The 27,934-nt window shown below is 45.9% G+C and overlaps 1 protein-coding gene across 6 annotated transcripts; it reads left to right on the forward strand.

The window, feature by feature from the left end:
- Positions 1 to 81: 81 nt before the first annotated feature.
- On the forward strand, positions 82 to 27,879 carry LOC139536923 (EH domain-binding protein 1-like protein 1). 6 transcript variants are annotated; one of them, XM_071337656.1, is made up of 27 exons: positions 82 to 675; positions 6,977 to 7,034; positions 7,157 to 7,252; positions 7,413 to 7,466; positions 7,604 to 7,782; positions 7,906 to 8,045; positions 8,216 to 8,281; positions 12,574 to 12,633; positions 12,781 to 12,994; positions 13,759 to 14,262; positions 14,589 to 15,197; positions 15,341 to 15,751; positions 16,003 to 16,482; positions 16,751 to 17,212; positions 18,062 to 19,000; positions 19,520 to 20,839; positions 21,079 to 21,424; positions 21,559 to 21,731; positions 21,976 to 22,024; positions 22,138 to 22,704; positions 22,877 to 22,928; positions 23,085 to 23,146; positions 25,119 to 25,239; positions 25,411 to 25,510; positions 25,685 to 25,758; positions 25,910 to 26,024; positions 26,378 to 27,879. In XM_071337656.1, the coding sequence occupies exons 1-27, from the start codon at positions 572 to 574 to the stop codon at positions 26,463 to 26,465; spliced, it is 7,443 nt and encodes a 2,480-aa protein (XP_071193757.1). In that variant the 5' UTR covers positions 82 to 571; the 3' UTR covers positions 26,466 to 27,879. The 6 variants fall into 6 exon arrangements, with proteins under 6 accessions (XP_071193757.1, XP_071193758.1, XP_071193760.1 ...); XM_071337657.1 differs by having other exon boundaries at positions 25,128 to 25,239; XM_071337659.1 differs by having other exon boundaries at positions 15,551 to 15,751.
- Positions 27,880 to 27,934: the final 55 nt, after the last annotated feature.

Genomic DNA, 27,934 nt, shown 5'->3' on the forward strand with positions numbered 1-27,934 from the left:
ATAGGCAGAAGATAGAGACAAGGAACTTTGCATACTGCCGCATCATCAATGCTTTGCATACCGCTCCCCTTGTCTATCTGCACCACACAGACGCAACAAATGAAAGGCTAACACTTGGGGAGCGTATTCAATTGACTATAATCTATCATGTAAAATGTGTTATGGTGGCTTTATCGGACAGTTTTATACCTAAATGAATTGTCGACACGGACTTCCTTGGGAATAGGACTGACTACCTGTTGCATTTATTTAGCTTTTCATATTCTGATCATGTGGAAGTGTTGAGATGAGGACGAAAGTGGATTTGGTTCCGCTTATAAATAATTAGGCTACGGTAGTTTCGTGCTACATGTTTTTTCTTCAATGCGTTTAGTTGATATGGCGACAGTTGACTCAACTCAATGAAACTTCATCGGCGGCGTGTCCCTGTTGAACACCGCAGCCTGAAGACATCGGTGTCACGCACCACGAACTGTCATTGTACAGCCATCCTTAGGTTAGCCTACTTTGAAAGGAGAGAGAAGAAAGAGGAACTTACTTTTTAAAACTTTTTTATTACCTCAACTAAATTATGACTTCGGTTTGGAAAAGATTACAACGCGTTGGCAAGAAAGCTTCAAAATTCCAGTTTGTGGCGTCCTATCAAGAACTTGTGTTGGAATGCACTAAGAAATGGTAGGTTATGTTATTGCTTTAAAAGTAACTGGGCTACTTTTCACAACATCCCATTTGATGCACGTCGTCTGAACTGCTCCCATTACGGGCGTTTCTTCTTGTAATATTTCTATTTTAAAAGTAGGTTTCCGCAGCCTAACAACATGGCCACTGTTTATGCTTCATGTCAAATAACTTATTACATTATTTGATCAAAACCATCGGATCAAACCCATAACGGGCCGTAGTCCCTCATTACAAGTGACAAGAGTTAACGTTACACTTTCAGGAAGGAGATGTGGTTAGTTGTTTCCTCAGCCTGGTTGCAACCTTGCTGGTCTCATATACTAGACTAATAAACGTAAAACCGGGACACCTAAATTAGTACCGGGACACCTAATTACGTTTGGTATGGTTACTTAAAACAGAAGGTTACTTAAGGGAAAGCAGGGGTGGATGTGTGTGTGTGTATAACGTGGACGTCCAGCAACCGAAAGATTGCGTGTTTTTATCTCATCACTGACAATTTTAGCTAATTAGCAACTTTGCAACTATACTGAACAAAAATATAAACGCAACATATAAAGTGTTGGTCCCATGTTTCATGAGCTGAAATAAAAGATCCCAGAATTTTTCCATACACACAAAAATCTTATTTCTCTCAAATTGTGTGCACAAATTTGTTTATATCTCTGTTAGTGAACATTTATCCTTTGCCTGATAATTCAGCCACCTGACAGGTGTGGCATATCAAGAAGCTAATTAAACAGCATGATCATTACACAGGTGCACTTTGTGCTGGGGACAATAAAAAGTCACCCTAAAATGTTTTGTCACACAATTCCACAGATGTCGCAAGTTTTGAGGGAGTGTGCAATTGGCATGCTGACTGCAGGAATAGCTGTTGCCAGATAATTTAATGTTAATTTCTCTACCATAAGCTGCCTCCAACGTCATTTTAGAGAATTTGGCAATATGTCCAACCGGCCTCACAACCGCAGACCACGGGTAACTACACCATCCCAGGACCTCCACATCCGGCTTCTTCACCTGTGAGATTGTCTGAGACCAGCCACCCAGAGAGCTGATGAAATGGAGGAGTATTTCTGTCTGTAATAAAACCCTTTTGTGGGGAAAAACTGATTCTGATTTGCTGGGCCTGGCTCCCCAGCGGGTGTGCCTGGCTCCCCAGCGGGTGTGCCTGGCTCCCACCATTGGGGTCGTGGGAGGGCATATGAAATCCATAGATTATAGGGCCTAATGAATTTATTTCAATTTACTGATTTCCTCATATGAACTGTAAATCAGTAAAAATCGTTGAAATTGATGCATGTTGCATTTATATATTTTTTTCAGTATACCTACTACTTTTTAGATACTTTGCAACTGCATGTTAGCTAACCCTACCCCTAACCTTAACCCTTTAACCTATCTCCTAACCTTAACCCTTTAACCTATCCCCTAACCTTAACCCTTTAACCTATCTCCTAACCTTAACCCTACCCCTAACCCCTAGCCTAGCTTGCTGGATCGAATCCCCGAGCTGACAAGGTAAAAATCTGTCGTTCCGCTCTTGAGCAAGGCAGTTAACCCACTGTTCTCCGTGCGCCGAAGACGTGGATGTCGATTATGGCAGCCCCCCGCACCTCTCTGGGTTGGGTTAAATGCGGAAGACACATTTCAGTTGAATGCATTCAGTTGTACAACTGACTAGGTATCCCCCTTTCCCTAACCCTAGCTAACATTAGCCACCTAGGTAACATTAACGTTAGCCACCTAGCCAACGTTAGCCACAACAAATTGGAATTCGTATCATATCATACGTTTTGCAAATTCGTAGCATATTGTACGAATCGCAATTCGTCACATATGAGACAAGATGGATGATGGACATCCACAGATGAATACATAGCATATCATACGAATTGAAGTGTCCCGAATTACAGCCCAGGTTGGTTTCCTCTGATACAGTAATATGAATAACAGAAGCTCATCGAGCCCTTAAATTTCCACGTTTACTTTAGTGAACCTACAGTAGGCAATGGGCACAGGCCTACTGTAGATTTGATGCACCCAATAGGCATCAATACTCCTAACCTACTACATCACTGTCAGACCGATTAATGACAGCCATTACTTCAGTCCACTCACCTGGCAGGAGGATCTGGATCATTAGGATTATGATGCCCTGACATGACCAGATACTGGGTAGCAGGGCAATTGTTTTCCAGAGGGATACAACATTTAGCTTTCCTTTTTACACTATGATTGGATTTGTTGGTATTTATTCATTTGTGTCGTTAATAAGGATTCCCTGTGTTGATGTCATCAGTGTTGACATGATGTCATCAATCACCCTTTGCCTACTTTGATGTTAAGTAAAGAGGAGAAGAGCCTCTGTCGATAGCCTACTAATTGATGAAATTAAAACAATAGTGTCTTCACTCTTAGCGGAATACTAAAGTTAGTTGGCACTTTAATTTTGTATTAACTGTGATAACGGGGGATCTTTCAATGTGATCTTTTAAGATCTTTCAATGTGTGTCTGAGTTGCACCATAGTAGACTATACAACGATGATGTAGTTTGCAATCAGGCCTGCCAATCATGCCACGTTCTTGCTTATCTTTTCATGTTGCAACAGAGCAATAGTATATGCTATTGTGTACTGTAGAGTAAAAAAAAATGTTTGAAAGGGGGATACCTAGTCAGTTGTCCAACTGAATGTATTCAACTGAAATGTGTCTTCCGCATTAGTGTGATTAGATCATTATTTCTTAGTAGATGAGATGTAGACTTTAACAAAGACTGTTTGAATCTGATACAATATCCATACATAATCCTTGGAGCCAAGCAACCAATAGTTGAACTGGATATCACTCATAATAACACAAACAGGAAGTGTGATCGAACTGTCCATCTCATGTTTCGTCAGAAGCTGTTCTAACATGAGAACCAACGAGGGCGGAGGTTTTTTGAGAGACAGCGTCGCCATTGATTGTAGCTTTTAGTTAGCAGGTGGGTCAAAGTCTTCAGACTCAACCAAGGATCAGTCTTGCCTCTGGTTGGGTTTATGACAGCTGGAGTATGACACAGCGGGCTGCTTTTTGATGTGAGTCATATTGGTCTCTGGTTATTCAGGACTATGGACATGCCTCCTCCTGTCCTAATGGGTTTGCCTGTCCCAGTCTGCCAGTCTATTTCTGTGCCCTGTGATGCCACTATGCTTTCAAACCAGCCCCCTCCCCACCCAAACATGCCCTTTGGCTCCCATTCGCTATGTTGCTATAACTAGCCTGCAACCCGAGACATAACTGAATTTGGCCCTGCTTTTCTATGTTCTCCTCAACAGGCTCCATTAGCCTTATGGCTCTCTAGTGTTAGGAAGGAGTCTCTTACAGAGGAACTTCAATATGTTTCGAATATACGTTAAATATATTAAGCACGGCCTGCTGTTTGCTTGTATTACAATTTACAAGCAATATAAGTGAGCAATCTGCTCAACTGTATTCCGGATACACATTATAAAGCCATACAAAGAGGAAGGGGATACTTATACCATAAGAAATCATGGACTATACAGAGCCTTTGGAAAGTATTCAGACCCCTTGACTTTTTGCACATTCCACAAGGCACACACCTGTCTATATAAGGTCCCACAGTTGACAATGCATGTCAGAGCAAAAACCAAGCCATGAGGTCGAAGGAATTGTCCGTAGAGCTCCGAGACAGGATTGTGTCGAGGCACAGATCTGGGGAAGGGTACTGAAAATGTCAGCAGCATTGAAGGTCCACAAGAACACAGTGGTCTACATCATTCTTAAATGGAAGAAGTTTGGAACCACCAAGACTCTTCCTAGAGCTGGCCACCCGGCCAAACTGAGCAATCGGGGGAGAAGGGCCTTGGTCAGGGAGGTGACAAAGAACCCAATGGTCTCTCTGGCAGAGCTCTAGAGGTCCTCTGTGGAGATGGGAGAACCTTCCAGGACAACCATCTCTGCAGTACTCCACGAATCAGGCCTTTATGGTAGAGTGCCCACATGATAGCCTGCTTGGAGTTTGCCAAAAGGCACCTAAAGACTCCCAGACAATGAGAAACAAGATTCTCTGGTCTGATGAAACCATGATTGAACTCTTTGTCCTGAATGCCAAGTGTCACTTTTGGAGGAAACCTGGCACCATCCCTACGGTGAAGCATGGTGGTGGCAGCATCATGTTGTGGGGATGTTTTTCAGCAGCAGGGACTAGAAGACTAGTCAGTATCGAAGCAAAGATGAACAGAGGAAATTACAGAGAGATCCTTGGTGAAAACCTGCTCCAGAGCGCTCAGGACCTCAGACTGGGGGCGAAGGCTCACCTTCCAACAGGACAACGACCCTATGCACATAGCTAAGACAACGCAAGACTGGCTTCGGGACATCTCTGAATGTTCTTGAGTGGCCCTGCCAGAGCCCGGACTTGAACCCGATCTAACATCTCTGGAGAGACCTGAAAATAGCTGTGGAGCGACTCTCTCCATTCAACCTGACAGAGCTTGAGAGGATCTGCAGAGAAGAATGGGAGGAACTCCCCAAATACAGGTGTGCCAAGCTTGTAGCGTCTTACCCAAGAAGACCCAAGTAATGCCAAAGGTTCTTCAACAAAGTACTGAGTAAAGGGTCTAAGTACTTATGTAAATGTGATATTTCCGTTTTTAATTTTTAATACATTAGCAAACATTTATAAAATCCTGTTTTTGCTTGTCATTATGAGGTATTGTGTGTAGATTGATGAAGGGAAAATAACAATTGAATCAATTTTAGAATAAGGCTGTAACCTACCAAAATGTGGAAAAAGTCAAGGGGTCTGAATACTTTCCAAAGGCACTGTAGGTTAAAAGTGATTGAGAAATATGGTTCCTTCCTCTTGTGAGGTACCCCACCCTCAAAAGCCCTCAAGAAAACAGTGCCATGAGCCAGGTCACGTGCCTTATTGCAGTTTCCTTCCATTCTTCCTGTGTTGCAGAAGCCAGAGCTTCATCGTCTGTCGAACAAAAACAAGGGACAAAACAATGGTTTGAAAACTTCTCCCAGTCAGGGCGACACTGTTGTAATACTGTTGTACGACACTGTTGTTACATATTGAGGGAGGATAGAATAGAGTGTATGACATATTTCATGTATTCATATTTCAGGAATGCATTACTATGTCATGTAAAAATAATGCCACCATTTACTTCTGGTAGTTCACCAATAGACATAGAAACCCATATTATGTTTTACAGTAATTCAGTTGGCATGGGTGTGAGATGTAGTCAAAAAGTCTGTGTGATGTTACAAATTAGTCCACATGTGTTAAATGAGGTAGTCACCATGGGATACCAATGGCTTGCTGATACGGGACCGCTGGGATGATGTGTATGAGGCCATGTTTGGCATTCTCCATAGTGATGTATCTGGAAGGCATTTGTAAGGGAAGTCTGGACCAAAGCTACAGTATGTTGTGTAGTATAGAACTGGAGTAGCAAGGATCCCTGGCTTCACACACACACACACACACACACACACACACACACACACACACACACACACACACACACACACACACACACACTGTGTCTCTTCCAGCCCCTGGGCATTGACAGCTGATTGTGATCATGTGACTCTCATAAGATCCCCTTTACTGTCTGCTATCCACCCTCTTCTTCATCTGTTGTGGAATAATAACATTTGTTGGGACTTGATTCCGTTGCATTGTTCTGTTTGTGTAAAACAAACCATACTTTGTAACTTAACCACCAGTAATGACACCTACTGGGGGAGCATTCCCGGTTCTTCTCAGAAAATTGTTCCGTAACAAACAAATAATATAGAACTTGTGTGTTGGTGTTTGTATTTTTGTGAAACACACTGAATGTACAAAATATTAGGAACACCTGCTCTTTCCATGACATAGACTGACCAGGTGAATCCAGGTGAAGGCTGTGATCCCTTATTGATGTCACCTGTTAAATCCACTTCAGTCAGTGTAGAGGAAGGGGAGGAGACCGGTTAAAGAAGATTTTTAAGCCTCGAGGACAATTGAGACATGGATTGTGTATGTGTGCCATTCAGATAGTGAATGGGCAAGACAGAATATTTAAGTGCCTTTGAACGGGGTTATGGTAGTAGATGCCAGGCGCACCGGTTTGAGTGTGTCAAGAACTGCAACGCTGCTGTTTTTTTTTCATGCTCAACAGTTTCTCCTATGTTGCGAGATGTAAGGAAGTTACAAAACAATTTCTTGCATTTCTCACTGTCGCTTGTCTCATGTTTTGATGCATCGTCCTTTTTCTATGATTTCAGGCAACCAGATAAAGTGAGGGTGGTTTGGACCAGAAGAAATAGGCGTATGTGCTCCAAGGTAAAGACTCACCCAGATGTACTTAAAAGATAAACAGCAGATCTCCTATCCCACTTGGATGGCAGGGAGGCATTGTCGTAACTTGTATCACATTTTGATGTAGTCTTGATTTCTCGCTCTAGCTTCATGGATGGCAGCCGGGCATCAAGAACCCATACAGGGGGATGGTGGTGTGGCCCGTACCTGAAAACGTGGATATCTCCCTCACACTCTTCAGGGTACATTTCACCCCACGGCTATTCATGAGTACACTAGAGCTATTTGTTTCTGTGATAATTCCTCTTTATACATTTCTATTGTAAATTGACAACGTACAAAAATGTGTGGAACATGTGTTATGTTTCCCTGTTATTTTCATTCTCTATGCTTAACCCCTAGGATCCCCATTCCGATGTGTTTGAAGACAAAGACTGGACGTTTGTCATTGAGAGTGTGAGTGTACTTTCTGCCTCAATCGAATTATAGTCGCTCACAACAGCCGGCATTGAAATATGAACGTTCATTAAAGGTCAGCTAACAATACCACTAAAGCCCACTCATGAATGTATCCCTGCTGCTTTGTCTTGCAGGAGACAAAGGGCCAACGTAAGGTGTTGGCTTCAGTGGACGTGAATATGAAGAAGTTTGCCAGTCCCACTCCCACTCAGCAAGACCTGACATTGAAGCTGAAGCCCCTGTCTGTCAAGGTGGTGGAGGCCACTCTGAAGCTCTCCCTGTCCTGTGTGTTTCTCAGAGAGGGGAAAGCCACGTGAGTCCGTCCCATAACATCCCGCTAACGGTAGATTCAGAATTACCAGCCGTACTACAGTAATAACGTCGGTAACGACTTCATTACGTGTCAAGGTGACGATGCTGTGTTGCTCTCCCGTAGTGACGAGGACATGCAGAGTCTGGCCAGTCTGATGAGCGTCAAACCCACAGACATCGGTAACCTTGACGACTTCAACGAGAGCGACGAGGAGGACGACAGGAGGTCCAGTGCTGGAGCTAGCATTAGCAAAGCGGCCGCAGGTACACTTGAATCATAAACGTCATGAGATCAAAACCGTACCTTCTTTGGCGCTCTGTATTCTTTGGCGCTCTGTCACATGACTCGAATAACGGCATCCTCACTTTTCGATCATTATCTCCTGGCCCTACTTTTTCCTTCTCACACTTTCTTTCTCCACTTTCTCTGCCAGCTCCTCCTGCTCGTCCAGTGCGGCCCCCAGAAAGGAGGCCTTCTCTAAAACATCCCCCTGTCATAGGTACCCTACCTCTCTACCTCCTGTTCTTCGTCTTGTTCTAGCCTTTGGTTTTCACCTCTGTGACTCCTTTCCCGTCATCCCAGCATAGTACCTCATGTATGAAGGATTTTCAATCATTTTGAAAGAAAAACCATATCCATGGATTTCCGTACAAGTGACAATTGTAACTTTACAAAATGATGGATCCCCTGCGATGTCATTCTACATTAGTCACCACATTGCCTCGTCAAATGTTCCATTGAATCAGATACTTTCCCCAAAGATATCGGACTGCCAAGAAAAAATAATAGAGAGCAACAGTATTACTTAGAAACAATGTATATGCTATGCAGCAGCTAGCTAGTTCTCTTGGAAATGTCAGTTGTGAAGTTGTATCTGATTTATGACGGTCATTTCATTTTTAACCTGTCATATCATTCCACATCTTTGCTTGTCTTTTTTATCCTTCCTTCCTTCCCCTCTCCATCTTTTTCTATTTATACTCCTCTCCATCTCCCTCTCCCTCCATCTCTCCATCCCCCTCTTCATCCCATAGCCTGTGGGAAAGAGAGTGGCAAAGCTGGCACTGTCCCTGTCCTCCATTCAAGGCCCCCCCTGCCTGTTCCCCTGACCCCCTCTCCCCGTCTTCAAACCCGCTCCAGACATGCACGCTCTGTGCCACCCTCCCCTGAGCCCCCCAGGCCACCGGCACCCCCAGTCCCCTTGGTGCCCTCATCCTCAGTGCCATTAGGGCCCCTAGGACTGTTCCCTCAGTGCCATTAGGGCCCCTAGGATCCCCAGTTCTCTCAGTGCCATTAGGGTACCTAGGACCCCCAGTTCCCTCAGTGCCATTAGGGCCCCTAGGACCCACAGTTCCCTCAGTGCCAGTGTTTACCCGCTATCAACCACCCTCAGTATCATCAGCGCCCTTACTGCCTGCTTTTACCCACTATCAACCACCGGCACTGCCCAAAATCTTCCGTCCCAGCAGCGGCTCAGGTACCTGCAGCCAGGCAGATGGACTGAATGATGCTGCCTTGACAAGTGCTTAATGAACCTTAACTTGTTTCTCAATCTGCATGATGGAACTCCCTGAATTGCTTATGATTTGCCTTTTAATTTTGTTCAACAAAAGTATCCCCCGGCAAGGGCATGGTGTAGTAATGTCTGGGGTTGGGCTGTCTTATGAGAGTGATTTGAGCAACGTACAAATGACTAGCAGCATCGACCAGTGGCACTTTTGAACCTGCTTGCTTGTGTTGAAGACTTTTTCTGAAGAGAATACCAGTGTTACTGTAAGTTAACAGAAATGTTCTCTGCGTTATTAACAGGAAACTGTGGTTAAGAAAAGTAAAATTAACATCACTGCATGTCATACGGCATGTCTATTTGCAGTATCCCTCTTTCCACCAAGTACACGCTCTCACTCATTGGTTTCTGCTATTAATCTATTTCTGCTATTTTTCTTCCCTATTTTACTTTTCTTCTTGCTCCTAGCGCCTGTGTCTTTTCTGAGTAGTCTCCCAGGGGCTCTGTGTGGCCCTGCAGTGGATTTGAAGCCCCGGGGTGTTGGTCAAGTGGCCCCCGATCGGCCCCAATTTAAACTAGCTGAGCCCCTGGCCTCTGGCCTCTCTCAACACCCCTCTCTACCCTCCGACCCACAGAGAGGTACCGGATGCATGGAAAGTCATAGGTCAAAGGCCACCTGCTTATCACATTGGCCATTCTATGTCTTTAAGTTGGACTCGGTTTGAGTGTCTAACGCTCTAGTTTTTCACTATCATCTTTCTGTCCTGTCTTCTCCTTTATGCCTGATGCCCTCTCTCCCTCTATTCCTCTCTTTCTCTACTGCAGCTCGCTCAAATGTCTTCAGTCCTCAGATTGTATCAACTCATCAGCGTCCGTCCTCCCCCTCTATCTTTTCCTCTGCTGCGTCTCCTCAAGACAAAAACACTGTTAGCGCCCTGTCTCAGGCAGAGCCATCCCTTCCCAGACCTCAGCTCCCCAACACTCCGCCAAGTATGGAAACACATTCTATCGCTATCGCTGACCACTTTGTGTTACTTACTTCAGTGGTTATAGCCTGTGTAGATTGCTTCTCTTCAGTTGTATTGTCTTGGAGGGTGAGCCAAAGCTTACTTGCTGCTGTGTCTTTACTCTTAATGGTGGTTGATGAACTAATGATTTACTTTTTCTCTTCCCTCTTCCTCTGTTTTACCCGCAATCATAAATCTTTGTCTCCCCATTCACCCCATCTCTCCCCTTCATCAACTCTCTGCTCTCAGCCTCCATCCGGCAAAGGGAGTGGGGGAGGCCCAGGCCTGTGTCAGGCCCCAGTGGCATCTCTGTCTCTGGCCTGTCCCCCTCCTATTCCTGTCCCTCTCCTAGGGATTCCATGGCCCCTGTCCCTCTGCTGACTAGCCCAGACCTGGATGCTCTGTGTGACCCTCACTGTCCTCCTCCTTCCATCCCCTTCCCTAAGTCCTCACCTCCCGTCAAATGTCTTTTCTCTCACAACCCTCCCTCTCCTCGCTCTAACAACCACTGTAAACGTGCCCTAGTCGTTGCCCCTCTCTCTGACCCTCTACCCAAGCCTGTCCCTTTGCTTCCTGCGACTGTCCGTGCCTCTGCTTCTGCAGCTCTCACTGCCTCCCAGTCAGGTACTGAACCAACAGGTCTCACAGCATGAATACCATCAGGGCGTAGGGGGGGCAACTAGGTCTATGACATCAGCCTCGTTTCATCAATAAAACCATTCTGGCCGGTTTGTCCCTTGCGGTTCACTGCCTGTTGGCAAAGGACTGAGACAAGCACAGTACTCCACTGCCAATTTTAGCTGTTACTAAATTCATTCCAATGCCTATACACAGTGCTGAAGGCACAGTACCAATTAAGTGGTGTAATTAGCTAAGAATATATCCTGCACAAAGGCCCTGTTGTCTGTATGGTCCATGAGCCATTCCCCCAAATCTGGTGAGGATGTCTCACAGGGATTTGTCTCTGGCGTTGTAACGTGTGTGATAGCAGTACACAATTGGGTTATCACTTTTCCCTTCATCTCTCCATCCCATTCATTTTCCCCATAGGGATTGTACCCTTATTACAAACAACGTCAGTATACAAGTTATTGCTGACGTATACCCTTTAATCGTATATCATTTGGAATGCTTCGATTCACAGCTATCCGTCAGACACATTTTTTGGGAATGTTCATGTCAACAGAACTCTGACCTTTGACCTCTAGGGTGCATATCAGAATTACCTGTATAAATTATTTGACATGCAAGTGATTCTGAAAGGTCATAAAATTATAATATAGCCAACTTTGAAAGCACCAGCAATCGGCCATATTGTGCCATTGACATTAGAATGTTGGAAGCTAAGCCACAGAGTGCCATGTAGTGGGGCAGCTATGTTTGTGGATTGTAACATTGGTGATAGAAGCATGAAATTGCACACACAGAGCTAAAACAGGCATTTTATAGCCAAACTGGGGTCTTATTGGATCCATTTTGCATGACCATACCTGTATGAAATATCATTCTAGTCATAGTCGTGGGGGGGGGGGTAATGGGCAGGAGCAGGCCTGCGAGCCGAGGCTAAGAAAATGACATGTTCCTTACTTGATGTTGTTCCAATTCCCTTTTCACCAAGTTTATAATTGTAAACTAATAGAAAATAGAAGTAGGAAACTATTACGAGCACTTCTCCAGATCACTTGATATCCACCACATGGGGGAGAGAAGAGGGAGACTGAGAGAGAGACCCGACTCAACTCATACTAAACTGTCTGTCGTACAGCAGAGAGCGTGTCCAACAAACCCACACAACTGAATAGATAAGAGCATATCATCAACGCACCGCTTCCGAAACAGAGCCGAGAAGCTCTCCGTAAAGAAGATGAACTGCACGGCGGCAGCTTTAACAGGCCATTGGTAGGGATGAAAGAAAGAGTGATATCCGGGGGAAAGCTCCAATTGCTGCACTGCTATCACACATTTTCCCACTCTAGGGACATAGACCTTCAAAACAAATCCCTAGGAGACATCGTCACCCCAAGTGAACCCAACCGAACCCCCCCTGGCTCATGGACTAGTAGACAGTATGCCACGGCCTGTTGCAGCTGTAATGGAGGAGAGCATTCCTTTACCGCTGCCAGTAACATCTTAGTTCAGACAAGAAGTTCCTGTGAATCACGTCATGCACTGCAGAGTGTCAACAATGTCCTACTGCACCCACTAATGCAATGTTTAAACGGAAATAACATTGTTCTATGTTATCCCCATGACATTATGTGTGCCTTTTTTTTACAGAGATCCAGAGGGAGTTAAACACTCTCACAGAAGAGGAGTACCACAGTCCTTCTACACTTGGTGAGATATTCTGCCATGTTCTCGCTATATTTACAGAATATATTGATGTACTGTATTTTATTATAGCATAATATGTCGTTTTCCCTATAATAACTAAGAATGTTGTTAAACCTTGTTTGACTGGTCTATGTTTCCCGACCCCTCCAGGGCCGAAACTGTCAGAGCAGCAGAGCCTGTCTGTCTCAAGTGAGACCCTTCCCCTGGCCCTGAACAGAGGGGACGAGTCTCTCCGCTCCCCCAGAACTGCTGGCACCATCAGGATCGCCAACCAACAAGCCTCTGCATCCCTGGAGAGAGACCGGGAGAGCCGACCGGAGTCAGAAAAAGCCGTGGGGTTGAAAGATGGCAGGACCATTAAAGGGTGAGTTCCTAGTGGGTGGTATACTGTGTACAGCCACTTCGCAGCTGGGACCTCACGCTTCCATTTTTAAATGCTGTTGTTGAAGTGTGAGACAGTGTTCGAGGTTATATGGTTGTTACGCTTGTACGCGTGTGGTACACTATGAGCATGAGAAGAACATGTCTGGTGTGAGTTTGAGATAAGCACATGCATGAGGTTTGTGTGTGCTGACTTTGAAAGCCCCACGTTTTAGGAATCGTTTTTCACAATTGTTTGACAACTGGGGCAGCTTTAGCCTTTTCGTTGCTATAATTTTGAGACGAATCGCAAAATGGTTGCCAATGGCTGCAAGTGTTTAATGGAGTGAAAGAAATCATTGCCAGCCTTTCAGTTTCACAGCAATGTTGCAGAGACATGCTGTAGGGAGATTCCCTGATTGATGGATCTCTGTTGACTCATAAAGTCCAGAAATAGGCCTATTTATGCCCTCAAACAGGGAGGAGTGGTAAAGAGTGCCATGAGAGTGGAATTTATGTCTGTAGTGTCTTGTTTTCCATTTATACCCAGCTACATAGCATGCTTCCCTACCCATGATTACTCATCCCTTTCCTCTGTCTTGTTACTGCTACTTTCATTTCACCTTCTATAAAACACACAACGCTCCCTAACACTACTGCGTGCTTCCAATCATGACCCTGATGTGTGTGTGACCTGCCTGCTGTGCGCCCAGAAACCTCCCTGCTCTCGACGTCTGAGCTCTGACACCAAGTATCTTTGTTCCTCAGTTCTGGGCAAGATGGCAGCCCAGCAACTGGTATCCCTGGCCCTACGCCCACAGAAGTCTCTGAATCAGCAGAGCTTATTCCAGCGCTCCCTCCTCCATGGCCTTTCTCTAGCCCGGAGACAGAAGCACCAGAGAGCACTACCCCCAAAGAGCCTTCTACCACCGTCCCGGGAGCATTCAGTGGTGATAACCCGCCATTGGCTGAAAAGAAGTCTGGCTTCAAACAGACATCCAATGAGACCAAGGAAGTGCCTTATCAACCTGCCAAGCCAGAGGACTCCTCTCCCTCGACCCTGGACAAAACACCTTTTATTGCAGACAAGCCGCCATTGGCTGAGCCTGAGCTCGACTTTGATGACATAGTCATAGAGACGCCTGATCCATCAGTCACGGCAGGTAACTTGTTTTTTGAGGACAGCGCAGGCGAAGAGGGATCAAAAGCGGACACAATAAAGAGGTCGCCATTCAGCATCTTGAAGACTCAAATGGAACATCTGGATGGAGGGTAAGTGACATTCTGTCAGCAAGCAGACAGTGCTGCTGTTTCTTCTTAAGGCAGCTTCTTAGAGAAGTCATTTTTTTCCCGTCCTCATCCTTATCTGACGATTTATCCTCATCCTTACTAGCCTGAACGCTATACTTGGCTATTTTATACAGGCACTCTTAAGTATTTATTGAATGGCACCTCTTTTCTTCACACACAAATGTGTTTACACACGTACATACACATATGCACACGTACACGCACGTACACGCACGTACACACCCACTTCTGAGAATAATATCTCCATTGACGCTCAAACCCTTGACATCGGTGTCCCTGTCTCTCAGTGTTGAACAGGAAGCTGATGTAAATTCAACGGCAGGGCCATATTCAAAAATGCCAACATCAAAAGAGCACAGGCCAGTTGAGACGCAGCTACTTCCAGAGATTGTAAACACCACGTGTGAAGACGCAGCCGAGAAGCACGCCAAAGGCCAAGAGAAGCCCGTCGAGAAGAAGCAGGAGAAACAAAGGCCGACACCTGCTTTTCCCTGTTTATATGACCTCAACAAGTCAGATGAAGACAAGGAAATTATGAAAAACATGGCTGCCCTGGAGGCTGGTCCTCCCAGTATGACATCCACACCAGCTGAGTCATCCAGTATTCAAACTCAAGAGCTCCCTCCTCTGGAGAAAAAGCCAATCAAAGCAAAAAGGCCATCATGGGCTGAGGAGATTATGGGCTCCAGAGAGGAGGACAAGAAACAGATAGACAATCAACCCCAGGATGAGAAGGCCTCATTATCACAAGCTGATGAGCACAAATCAGCCCCCCTTGATGTTCAAGCTAACAGGAGTGAAGAGGAGTCACATAGTTCAGAATGGAATGCAACGAAAGAGGAGGCAGGCGTTTTGGAAGCCCACAGAGGGGATACTGGCTGTGTTCAGAAAGAGCGGTAAGTGAGAGCACATCTTGTTAACATTTTTCCTCTCTGCGAAATGTCCTTTTAACCTTGTCAACCTTTCTTATTGTCTAAACTCTCTCTTCCTCTGTCCCACTCCATATCCTGTTCCATCTCACCTTCTGCCTCTCTTTCAGTTCTCCTGACCACGTGTCATCAAAAGCAGACACATTTCCCATGTCAGGCAGTGTCAGTGTAGATAAAACCATAGAAATAGATTTACTATCAAATATCAGTAATTCTATTTCTATAGATAAAACCATGGATGCCACGCCAGGAAGCCTAGAGACACCCAATAGGGCTGAACCCCCTCAATATGAAGTTGTTGAACCTATGATCCAATCCAGCGTGACATTAGAGACCATAGCTGAGGATGCAGTGGCGCAGGCAGAGGTTCCCCTCTGGGAGGCCCTGGAGGAGAAAGCTCAGGATCAGAAACCAGAGCAGGACTCTGGAGAGGAGACGATCAAAGAGGAAGTCCTCCGAGAGGAACAGGGGAAAGTAGATGAGAACATGCTAGTGCCGGACGTAGAATCACTGGAGACCGGGTAAGTGTGGAAGGGAGGCACCTCTATACCACTGAGAGTAATCGATGACCTCAGAGTTACCCCAGTTAAAGCTTGTCGTAAACGGTGTGAATTATAGTCTGGTGGGTATCCTTGGCAACACTTCAAATGTATGACGATGCCTGGCCGTGTCCTACAGCTCTTTTGACTGTGTCTGAACTTGTAAATATTCACTGTGTGTAGGCTAATTATACAGTAACACTGATGTAATTCCCATATGTTTGCCCTCTCAGCTCAGACAAAGCTGTTAAGCCAGAAGCTGGCATTAGCAGAGATGAGGGTCACAAGAACATCACCTCAGATGAATCAGAGGTGTTCCAAATGCCACCTACCCCAGAGCCCACAGCCCAGTCTCCTGAATCACTTCTAAAGGAGACAATTGTAGGGGAGGGTAAAGACGGTGAACCATCAACTTCACCGTCTACACCCCCTCTGCACCTCCCCACGAAGGTGTTCAGAAGCTCCACCATGAAGCGCTCATTGCAGATAGACACGCTTGTGTCATTGGAAGCAGCCATTTCTCCAGCCGGAGAGTCCGATTTCAACGAAGAGGACCCATGCGATATGAAGCGTCCTCCCAGCACGGGGGCTGTAGAGGCAGAGAAGCCTCTATGGGCTGCTTTAGAGGAGAAAACTAGAGGAGAAAGGGAGAAAGGGACAGAGGGAGTAGGCATGAGCACATTGGAGGCAACCAAGAGTACCTTGCAAATGGGGTAAGTTACTGGGGGTTAAACTCCTCATGGCATGGCATGAAGTGTCCGTGTGAGGTACATTTACATTTGACATGCATGTTTGTGGTGGTGTTGACATTTCATACGTTTTAATGCTCACCCAAAGTGCCAATAACACTGCGTTTAGGCTATACATTTTCTGGAGGCTAGTCGTATTCCCCTTAGGAGAAATCTCAATGGATTCTGGTCCTTGTGCTGGTGTCAGACTAGTGTCCAATCAAGTGTCTCATTTCATATCTGTCTGTGGCAGCCCATCTGGACAGGGATCTGTAGCAGAGATCCACTTGACTGAGTACCTAGAGGACACTCCCCTCCCATCTCCCTCCAAGGAAAATAGAGAAACCGACATTTACTTTGACTGTGACAGTTCAGTGGAATTGTACACGCCGTCAAAGGAGGAGGCCCCCATTCGCCTTCCTAAGAAGAAGAGGAAATTATACCTGGGAAAATGTGCTGTTGTCAACACTGAGAGTGAAGAAGGCGAAAGTGAGTCTGGTTCCTCCGTGGTTGGCGCAGGACAAGCCGACAATGAGCAGCAGCTAGATCCGGTGTGGAGGAAAAGTTCAGTGGACGCATCAGATTCAAGTACAAGAGAGGAGTTGGAAGACGAGCAGGTTTTGGACAGGCTGGAGCAGGTTCCCGTAGCTGTACAGGAGGAGGGTCTTGATGTTGATGTCTTCATGAGAGCATTAGTGGGGGCCCTGTACAGAGGGTAAGTCTGACGGGCGACCGAGGCTTGCTCAGCTTTGACATCTTTGATCAGCATGGCCACAGGCATTTTAGGGACTCTTAAGTGCTCTTGACTCTGAGGCCAGCTTTTGCTTATGAAAACATGTCGTCAATAAGATGCGAAGCTTAAATGGCAACGTTTGTTTCAACCAATTTTAAAGATTTCAAATCTACATTGAGTGTACAAAACATTAGGAACACCTGCTCTTTTCATGACATAGACTGGCCAGGTGAAAACTATGAACCCTTATTGATGTCACTTGTTAAATCCACTTCAATCAGTGTAGATGAAGGGGAGGAGACGGGTTAAAGAACGATTTTTAAGCCTTGAGACAATTGAGACATGGATTGTGAATGTGTGCCTTTCAGAGGGTGATTTTATGTGCCTTTAAACGGGGGAACAGGGTATGGTAGTAGGTGCCAGGCACACCGGTTTGAGCGTGTCCAGCACTGCAACGCTGCTGGGTTTTTCACACTCAACAGTATCCTGTGTGCATCAAGAATGGTCCACCAACCAAAGGACATCCAGTCAACTTGGAGCATTGGAGTCAACATGAGCCAGCATCCTTGTAGAACCCATGCCCCGACAAAATGAGGCTGTTCTGGGGGTAAAAGGGGGTGTAATTCAATATTAGAAAGTTGTTCCTAATGTTTTGTACTCTGTGTATATGTTTAAAGATTTGATGGAAATTTGAATTGTAGAATGTCACCTTGAAATATGTCTTAAAGTCCATTGAAAAAGAACTGCATCTTCCTTGCCCGCTGTACATGTAACCTAAAAACGTTGTTCAAATATCCCCTAAATATTTTTTCAAATATCCCCATTCCCTAGTTATGAGACTGTGACTTCCGTACTTCAGCCATCTGGCCTAATGATGTCTAATGATGCGGTAGGAGAACCAGACTCAAGACCACTTTCTCCATCTGAGTTTGAGATCCTACCACCTGAAGCCTTTTCTGATGCATTGGAGGAACTCCCAGTCATGGTCACAGACTCATCACCGGTCCAGTTGACCCACAAGAATGAAACAACTGAAGAGACTGGCAGGCTAAGCTTAGTGGAGACTTTGTGTTTAGCTGCTGTGGAGCAAGAGATGTTCAAGGACCCAATCACCAAAATTGAGCAAGAGGTCAAACCTCTGAAGGAGTCCACCAAACCACATAAAGAGACTACCAAACCACTGAAGGAGAGCACAGAACCACTGAAGAAGAGCACAGAACCACTGAAGAAAAGCACAGAACCACTAAAGGATAGCACAGAACCACTGAAGGAGAGCACAGAACCACTGAAGAAGAGCACAGAACCACTGAAGGAGAGCACAGAACCACTAAAGGAGAGCACAGAACCACTGAAGGAGAGCACAGACCCACTGAAGGAGAGCACATACCCACTGAAGGAGAGCACAGACCCACTGAAGGAGAGCACAGAACCACTGAAGGAGACGAACACTGTGAAGGGTAAACCAGAGAAGGATGTACGTCCACCTGTGTTACCACCTGTAGAAAACGAAAAGGATGCAAAAAGCTGTACAGACGATTTCCCACCACTGAGAGAAGCAGAGCTGGATGAAATAGCTTATGAGGAGTGCTTGGAAGACAATGACGACGACGCCACCCCCATCGTTAACTACACTAAAGCCCGTAAAGAGACGATCAAGGGAAAGACCAAGACAGTGTTCATGCCTGACAGCGATTCAGATGAGTTGGAGTTTGAGATGGGCCAGGAGGATATAGGCACCGTGTGGCTAGCAGAGTTGTACATGGATGCAGGGTAAGTGCCTGAGCTCCTGTCGCTCTCTGCACTCCTTTCCTGCATGGCTTAATGAGACAGATTGCATTCATGTAGTAGGAATGGAGCTCTGTCAGGTTGTGGCTGGGTTTTTGTACTCAGGCATCTGGAGTGGTACAGTTGTCTTTGCTTATCTTTTTTCTGATTTCTCGTCAAGTTATTTCACATGAACTTGCGGTCTTCAGATCTTTGTGTACAGTCTACTACCATGCCTGAGGAGAGGGTTTAGTTGTTGGATGTTAGTCCTCTGAATGTGCATTTGCATGTGGAAGTAAAAGTGTTTTTGCAAACAACTTTTAAACTGAACCCAGTGAAATGTTGGACATAGCTGATGAGCTTGCCGTGTTGATGATTACTGTTGCCACGCCTCGGCTGTTGGACCGTTGGACCGTTGCCTTTTGACTGTGGCGTGGTCGAGGATTGTGTGTGGCAGTCTGCATTTTGGGGAAATTGCTATTGTAGCCTTGCCAGATGGCTAACGTTGATATCTCTGTTTCACAGTCAAGCGGTGTTCTCTTCTTCACCACCTGCTCCGCACGAGGTCCACCGCCCTGATAGTGTGTCCACACAGCAGGCCATATCAGTGGGGTCCCCCCCTGCAGGACCTATTACTGGAACCATTCAACTGGAGCCACTTCCCCGTCGTCGCAGCAAGAAAAAAAAATGCACTCCTCCAGTGCCTCTTCAGGAAGTAGGCCCAGAGAGAGTTAGTCAAGACACGGCACCGGTCGCCAGTTGCCTGGCTCCACCAATCAAAAAGAAAACTGTTCCACCACCCGATAATACGGATAGTGAGGCAATGGCACAAGAGAGCGGCAAATCTAGCTTAATCAAGGAGACTTTTAACACTGATGCTAAAGAGGAAGACATTCCAAAACCACTAATCCTCGCCATGGAAACGACTTCTTCAGATAGCATTCTGGTGACAGCCAGAGAGAAGGGAGCCAATGACGAGCCTCATCTAGCAAAGGAGGGTGATGATGAGAAAGATGTCCCAGAGAAAGATGTCGCTGTCAGCTCAGTGGTCCCATGGCCTCTACGGCCCTCTCAACCTGGAACACATACTACATGTCCCAAGGTCCCTCACGTAATCACTACGGAACCCCCCAAAGAGGACCTAAGCCTAATCGAGGAGGAAATGTTGCTGCTGGCTAAGATTAGTCAGATGGCAGGAGAAGAGCCATCAGATGTGCCTGTGTTCGTGCCTGTGCCTGCCCCGCGCTTCAGGAAACGCCTGATCCCCTCCTTCCACGAGGACGACCCTTTTCTGAACCCAGAAGATCTCCCAGCCTCTGAGGCCAGTGAGGAACAAGAGACTCCATTACCAGTGATCCCTCAGGAAGCCAGTCTAGACAGGCCTGAGCCAAACCTCCTAGATCTAGATGGAAGGAAAGGGCAGCAGGAAATCATTTGTGAGCCCTCTACCATAGCCGCCTCCTCATCAAATAGTAGCCCATCAGAAACGATTACTGAGGTTAATCCGGTGGTGGCAACCACTGAGGGTATGACATCATCAGACTCTGCTGTGAACTCGACAGTCCAGTCAAAGGAGCCAGCAGAGGTTGAGGAAAGTATCTCGATGACAGAAACGGTGACAGATGGGGTACCTGTTGACACAGGGTTTAAAGTAGACAACGGTGCGCTCTCTACAGTTCACTGTGTCCCTGCCCAAGAGGAGCGCTTGTTATTGACTGAAACCGGGGCAACAGTCCTCAATGGGAAGGTGCCTGAATCAGGGGTCGAGGAGGAGGATGGTCTTGAGATAGAACAGGATGCTACTCTGTGCACTGTAGATACATCAGTGGATGGGGTGGATGAACAGTAAGTTGGCAGGACATTGTCTAGCTTTGGCGATGCCTGGTTTGACGTTAATCAGCTCATGTCATCTGGCTCTTGTAACACCTTGCCCAGTTTAATAATATTGACTTGGTTCAGTGCACAACTGTTTTTGTTTGTCTGCAGGACAGTATAGTAACTGAAACGAGATCAGAAGTTATACATAGCAGCTACCTTTACTTGGCTGTCCCATCATCTTATCTCGACCATTTCTGTCCCTTTAGATCTGAGACGGCTGAGGGGGAAAAGACGTCCGGTGACCTGGCTGTCCCAGTGAAATGCTCTAAGAACGTGGCCCAGCCATCCGCACCAGACACCACAACGCAGAGGAACGACCAGCCCCCAGCCACCAGCCCAGGCAGTGAAGAGCCACAGTCCAATGGACAGACCTCAGCAGATAAGGGGGTCACCTCTGGTCAAGCGTCAGACACGATTGTACCTCCCCGACGCAGCAAGTTGAAAACCCTGTCCTTTCCTGTGGTCCTTCCGGAAGTTGCCCCGGGGTCCTCCACTACCACGGCGGACAATGATGAAGCCTTTAGGAAAGATGCGCTAGTCCTCAGCCAGGAGGTGCATTTGATTCTCATATTTCCTTTTATAAGCGGTATCAACAGTTCATTATATTTCAAACACAGCTGAACATTGAATGTGTCAATGAGAATGTCAGTAGCTATAACAGGTCTCTCTCCCTCTGTCCCTCTCAGATGTCAGGGCCAGTGTCCAGTCCCGGGCTGGTCACCTCCAGCAAGTCATTGCTGGAGTGGTGCCAGGAGGTTACGAAGGGGTATAAGGGAGTGAGGGTCACCAACTTTAACACCTCCTGGCGTAATGGCCTGGCTTTCTGTGCCATCCTACACCACTTCTATCCCGACAAGATGTAAGCTCTTAATCACCAATCAGTTACATTCCCACCGACAATGTTCCATCCTAGTCTGAATGTGGAAAGTCACGCAACTTTATTATGAGTCCGTGCATGTACTTGAACTCAACCCAGACAGCTGAATGTAAGAAAGGTATAATTATTCCACCTTTTGTACAGGGATACAGCCGAAGTTCTCCCAAAATAGTACCAGGAAGTTCCGTCCGTGTCCTTCTATTAACTACTGGTGGGTTTTTTTCAGAGATTTTGAGGCACTGGAAACAAACGACATCAAGTTAAACAACAAGAAGGTGAAAAAGTCATATTTACTGCACATCACTATGTATACTAATACATACACATCATGTCTATAAGGAACACAGAAGTCAGCATTTTTGTCCTGACCCCTCCCTCTCTCTCTCAGGCCTTCGATGGTTTTGCCGCGCTGGGCATCTCCCGTCTAATGGAGCCCTCAGACATGGTACTGCTCTCTGTGCCAGACCGCCTGATCGTCATGACTTACCTGAGTCAGATCCGCACTCACTTTACGGGGCAGGAGCTGAGTGTTCTTCAGATAGAGCACAACAGCAGCCAGTCCAGCTATGCAGTGACTGAGCCCAGTCAGGGTTCTGATGTGGATGCTGCTGCTCGCTTCTGTGCCCGCAAGCTACAGGAAGGTAGCATCTCCCTGGAGGACAGTGCGACAGAACAGGCCTCTAAGCCCAACGGGAGCCTAGTGCCACCCCCTCGGACGAAACGGTTGACAAAGGGGGAGGAGAAGGGGAGCGGAGCTGGGGGTTTGGAAGGGGGAGCGGGTGGGTCACAGACCCCAGTGCCTCCACCCAGGTCACACGCCTCTGCAGCGAAATCAGGATTTGGTCACGTGAGAGATGCCGACCTGGTGAAGAAAAGGCGCCTGCGGCTGAAGAGTGAGTCTATGGATGAAGGGGATGGGCTGGAGCAACAGAGTAGCACATCCAAGAGCACAGAGGTACATGCTGAATACGGTCTTTTCTCCCAAGCCATTTCCCCATATTTTAAAACTCTTTTCTTGCATTTGAACAGAGATTGATGTTCTATTCATTTGTCAATGTTTTGCTATTGACACGAGGCCATGTTTCTCTTTACCTATAATATCTATTGTGTTTGTGTCTCCTGTCCAGTCAGCTGAAAGTGTATCAGACAGAGCGGTGAAGAACGGCTCCTCAGAATCAGGTAGGAGATTTACCAGGAGATTTTTACCTGAACTGAAGGAGCCGACAACAGAAATTGACACAATGCTTAAGTGTGATATGAAAGGCTGCAGTCTCTGTGATTTCATTGTTCAGTAAATATTCTAACGACCAGTCTAACTGTTTGATCTGTATGCAGAGACAATGAGCCCAGTGCCAGTCCAGGAGTCCAGTGTCCCATGCCAGGAGGAGGATACTCTGGTCAGTTCAAACCTTTACGTCATCTTATTATCCACTTGACTGTTTACATTTGTATTCTCTTTAGGCTTCTCTTTTTACATTTACTGCTAGGCCTCCGTGGCTCTTAGTCCATGGCTTAACCTGTCCGTCACGACCCCTTTACTGCTAGGCCTCCGTGGCTCTTAGTCCATGGCTTAACCTGTCCATCACTACCCCTTTACTGCTAGGCCTCCGTGGCTCTAGTCCATGGCTTAACCTGTCCGTCACTACCCCTTTACTGCTAGGCCTCTGTGGCTCTTAGTCCATGGCTTAACCTGTCCGTCACTACCCCTTTACTGCTAGGCCTCTGTGGCTCTTAGTCCATGGCTTAACCTGTCCGTCACTACCCCTTTACTGCTAGGCCTCTGTGGCTCTTAGTCCATGGCTTAACCTGTCCATCACTACCCCTTTACTGCTAGGCCTCTGTGGCTCTTAGTCCATGGCTTAACCTGTCCGTCACTACCCCTTTACTGCTAGGCCTCTGTGGCTCTTAGTCCATGGCTTAACCTGTCCATCACTACCCCTTTACTGCTAGGCCTCTGTGGCTCTTAGTCCATGGCTATACCTGTCCATCACTACCCCTTTACTGCTAGGCCTCTGTGGCTCTTAGTCCATGGCTTAACCCAGACATGGGCAAACTACGGCCCGCGGGCCACATACGGCCCGTTAGGCTTTTTAATCCGGCCCGCCGAACTTGTCCAAATTATAGTAAAAACCTCATTTTTTTCCCCTTTCCCTGCAATGCCCACGTTTCCCCAATAGATGGCGCACTCAAAACACATTGACCGTTGTTGGAGTGGCGCGTATTTCTCTTTATTTCACTTTAATTTTCACTTCGTTTCACGTCACCATTAAGCGAGAATTGCCACAACAAAACTAACTCCAGACTTTGATGCACTGGCAAAAAAGGGAGACCAACAACACTGTTCCCACTGAAATGGTGAGTTTTTCTGCTGTGTTATGAAAAAATGCATATGGAAAGTTTGGAAGTGCGTCTTTTAATTAAGAGCAATGCGCATTTACGCACAGCAGCGGTACAGTAGCTTTATTAACACGCCGCACATCGCTCTTAATTTAAATTTAAATTTTCAGCTGCAGGTAGGATATTTAATACAGCCTATGTCTGTGTGCTTGGCAACGATACACGTGTACTGTTTGCGCGTGAAGGCGAGGGCGTCCGTGGCGAGTTTGTAGAGCGCGCGGTCAGGACAATCCATCCATGATTTTGCGGAGTTTAACACAAGTAGATATTATTGAGCTTGAGTATTTCGTTGTGTAATAATATGTTTTGAATGTTGAAAGTGATTCCATTTTTCAATAAATGTTGATTTCTTTAACTTTGCACCTTCGATTGAAACTTATTAAAAACAGACGCAATCTTGATAAATCACAGTGCGTATGTTATTTTAATCTATTTACATTTCCTCATCCCGGTATCTGCGAAATAGTATGTAAATGCCATATCTTGCATATTCCTTGAGACAAATGTATTAACTGATAAGGGCTATTTTTCACATTTGAAAGACAGTTAATAAATTGGGTTGTAGTGTTCTTACTGTGCTATGAGGTTTGCACACACTACATTTAATGCTTTAGTATATCCGGCCCAAACACTCCCTCCAAATGCTCCTGGCCCGGCCCCTCTGTCAAATTTTAGAACCCATTGTGGCCCGCGAGTCAAAAAGTTTGCCCACCCCTGGCTTAACCTGTCCGTCACTACCCCTTTACTGCTAGGCCTCTGTGGCTCTTAGTCCATGGCTTAACCTGTGTGTGTATCATATTTACTTCCTGGTCTTCTCTTTGCCTTTATTCCGGTTTCTCCCTCTAATCTTCTGACCTTTTCCTGTCTGTCATCTATCTATGTTCATCTGTGTGTCTGTCCTTACATGTCCTCCCATCTGTCTGTTGTCTGTTTCCGTTTTGGCAATGTGTGTCTCTGTATTTTCATGGTCAGCGTCTGCAGGACACCAGTCAGTATGTGCTGAGTGAGCTGCAAGCCCTGGAGAGTGAACAGAAGCACATCGACAACCGAGCAGGCATCGTGGAGAGGAGACTCAGAAGACTGATGGAATCAGGTGAGAATGACAAAAGGTATCAAAGGGTGCTGAATCTAACGTGAACCGTGTCAGGCATACCGTTATGTGTGCTTATCAACGGATTCATTTTCTCAGTATATACAACAACAACAAAAACTGCACCTTTTTTAAGGTGCCATTTTAACTGTGGACATTGTGCCCTTGCTCCAGGTAGTGACCGGGACGAGGAAGAGAAGCTGATCCAGGAGTGGTTCACTCTGGTCAACAAGAAGAACGCCCTAATAAGGAGACAGGACCACCTGGAGTTGCTGTAAGACACATACCAGACCACTCACACATCTATTATCATTAAGAATACGTAACACGTTTATGTTACTAGGAAATGGTTTTGACCTGACGTTTGCCATCTAACTACATGTGCCATAGTATGCTCTGTTTTGTGTACCCAGCAGAGGGCAGCTAACCGAATGTATTGTATTCACAGGCAGGAGGAGCAGGACTTGGAGAAAAGATTTCAGCTACTGAATAGAGAACTCAGAGCCATGATGGCCAATGAAGGTTAGTCCCGTGCATAAGCAGAACCTTCGTTTACATTGAACAGAACCTTCGTTTACATTGAACACAACCGGTGAGACGACTGTAGACCTAAAGCAGTCGGGCCGGGCATAATGACCGTGATGTTATCTTCCCTCGTCCTCCATCTCTTCAGAGTGGCAGAAGACTAAGGCCCAGCAGCACCGGGAGGAGCTCCTGCTGCAGGAACTGGTCTCTCTGGTCAACCAGCGGGACGAGCTGGTCAGAGACATGGACGCCAAAGAGCGAGGGTGAGACTAGCCCATCTGTTTGTTACAGCCATTGCGTATACAGTATGAAACACCAAGCATGTGTATAGGACGTCACGCTGCTCGCTTAGCTAGTACCCCTCCCTCCCGATGCGGGCCCATACCTGGCGCGAACTCTGGGACCTCTGCCTCACAAACACACGTGACCGTCCTCCCTCATGCGTCTTAGCCGATCGCGCCGCCTCAAAAGCTAGCTAACGAGGCGACGCAAGCGGGACACTTAAGGCCGAGGAGTACGTTTCACACGTCCCCATGTGCTACACGCGCATGTTCCATATGTTTGATATGATGCAGTAGCGTGCCGGTTGTTTATATGTGTGTGTGTGTGTCCTCAGGGCCGTTGAGGAGGATGAGCGCCTGGAGCGGGGGCTGGAGCTTAGACGCAGGAAGTTCAGCAACAAAGACAAGTGTGTGCTGCAGTGAGAGACGGGACGACAACGACAAATACCAACCCATCCAGGAACTAAACCTCCACAATCCCTGCTTTATACCAAGCTCTCACTCACTCGGCATCCTACACAGTATGAAACAAGCCTAGGAACCTGCCACCTCAGCAACAAATCCAAAGCCCTCTGCACCGATGGGATGATTGTCAAGCAGTGTTTTCTCTCCTTAACTGGGATTTTGGGACTGGTCATTAATGATCAATTACGTCCCCTGGGACGCTGGAGCTGTGTGCCTTCCCCTTTGAAGATACTTGAACCAAATTTCCCCCTGTACTGGGAAGGTCTCTCATCCATTTAAAACTTTTGATTGAAAAAAACGAGGACCTTTACAGTTCAGTCAGTTAATATGCCTTACTCTGTCATTCAGTAGACAGAAAGCCCACTGTAACAGATGTGTGTGTGTGTGTATACATTTAGCCCACCGTGAAGATAAGTGGTTCCATAATTAAGTGCCTACTCTCACATCTGTAAACATCTCATTGATCTTATCTGGTCCGACAATATAAGATAATCAACTATATTAGATAGTTTGCGCTTTGCCTTAATGCTTTGGTGGAACTGGCTATTAAAAGAACGGTCTGGTGATTTCACGCAAAATATTAAAAGGGCTCTGTATACAGGAGGACTGACCGTTCTGTGTTTTACTTTGGACCCAGATGTTTGGACGAAAAACTCAAGTTTGTGAGAGTACCACGTATTGATGTCTTCTGGTGGAGATGTATTTTCAATTTTCAATCCTACTTTTATTTATGGTTTGGACATTTGCATGAGAAATGTTTGGGTTAGGTGTGTGTCATATTGAACATACTATATGAACAGTCAATCAATCTACCCAGAATTGAAAGAAAAAGAGGACAGTGAACAAACATGAAACTTTAGTTGTAGAGAGAAGCTAGTAGTCCTACTTGGAATACATACAGGACAATAAATACCATCCTGTAAATATTAATATTTATACTCTGTTATAACCTGGCACTGCAAGTTCTTTTAATGTTTATTTTTTTTAGCAAAGACCTTTAGTTTCACATTTCTATTATCACTGATGATGATGATGATGATTTGTTACTAACCACTGGTAGAACTGAAAATGTAATGACGTATTACTTTGTCCCAGCCTCTTTTTAAAAATGATATTTCGAACACGATATGTTTTGTTTGAACCAGTGAATGATAAATAATACATTTTTGAAGTTTAAAAAGAAAATTGGGAGTTTGTTTGAATAGGTTTCCTCTAATTTGTTGTCATATCTTATGTGGTACTTGTTCACTCTTTTTCATGGAGGGATGTCGTTGTGTTCTGTGAATGAGGAGTCATTTCTCAATATCTATATTATCGTGATCGTGCGCTATTATACTGAACAAAATATAAACTCAACATGCAACAATTTCAACGATTTTACTGAGTTACACTTCATATAAGGAAATCAGTCAATTGAAATAAATTCA

The sequence above is a fragment of the Salvelinus alpinus genome, chromosome 13 (assembly GCF_045679555.1).
Source record: "Salvelinus alpinus chromosome 13, SLU_Salpinus.1, whole genome shotgun sequence".
Lineage (NCBI taxonomy): Eukaryota > Metazoa > Chordata > Actinopteri > Salmoniformes > Salmonidae > Salvelinus > Salvelinus alpinus.

Excerpts from the sequence above, each read along its gene's own strand:
- LOC139536923 (XM_071337656.1), top strand. The coding sequence starts at position 572 with ATGACTTCGGTTTGGAAAAGATTACAACGCGTTGGCAAGAAAGCTTCA. Across the intron at positions 8,046-8,215 it reads CATTAGCAAAGCGGCCGCAG|CTCCTCCTGCTCGTCCAGTG; the intron begins GTACACTTGAAT and ends TTTCTCTGCCAG. Across the intron at positions 12,634-12,780 it reads CCACAGTCCTTCTACACTTG|GGCCGAAACTGTCAGAGCAG; the intron begins GTGAGATATTCT and ends CGACCCCTCCAG.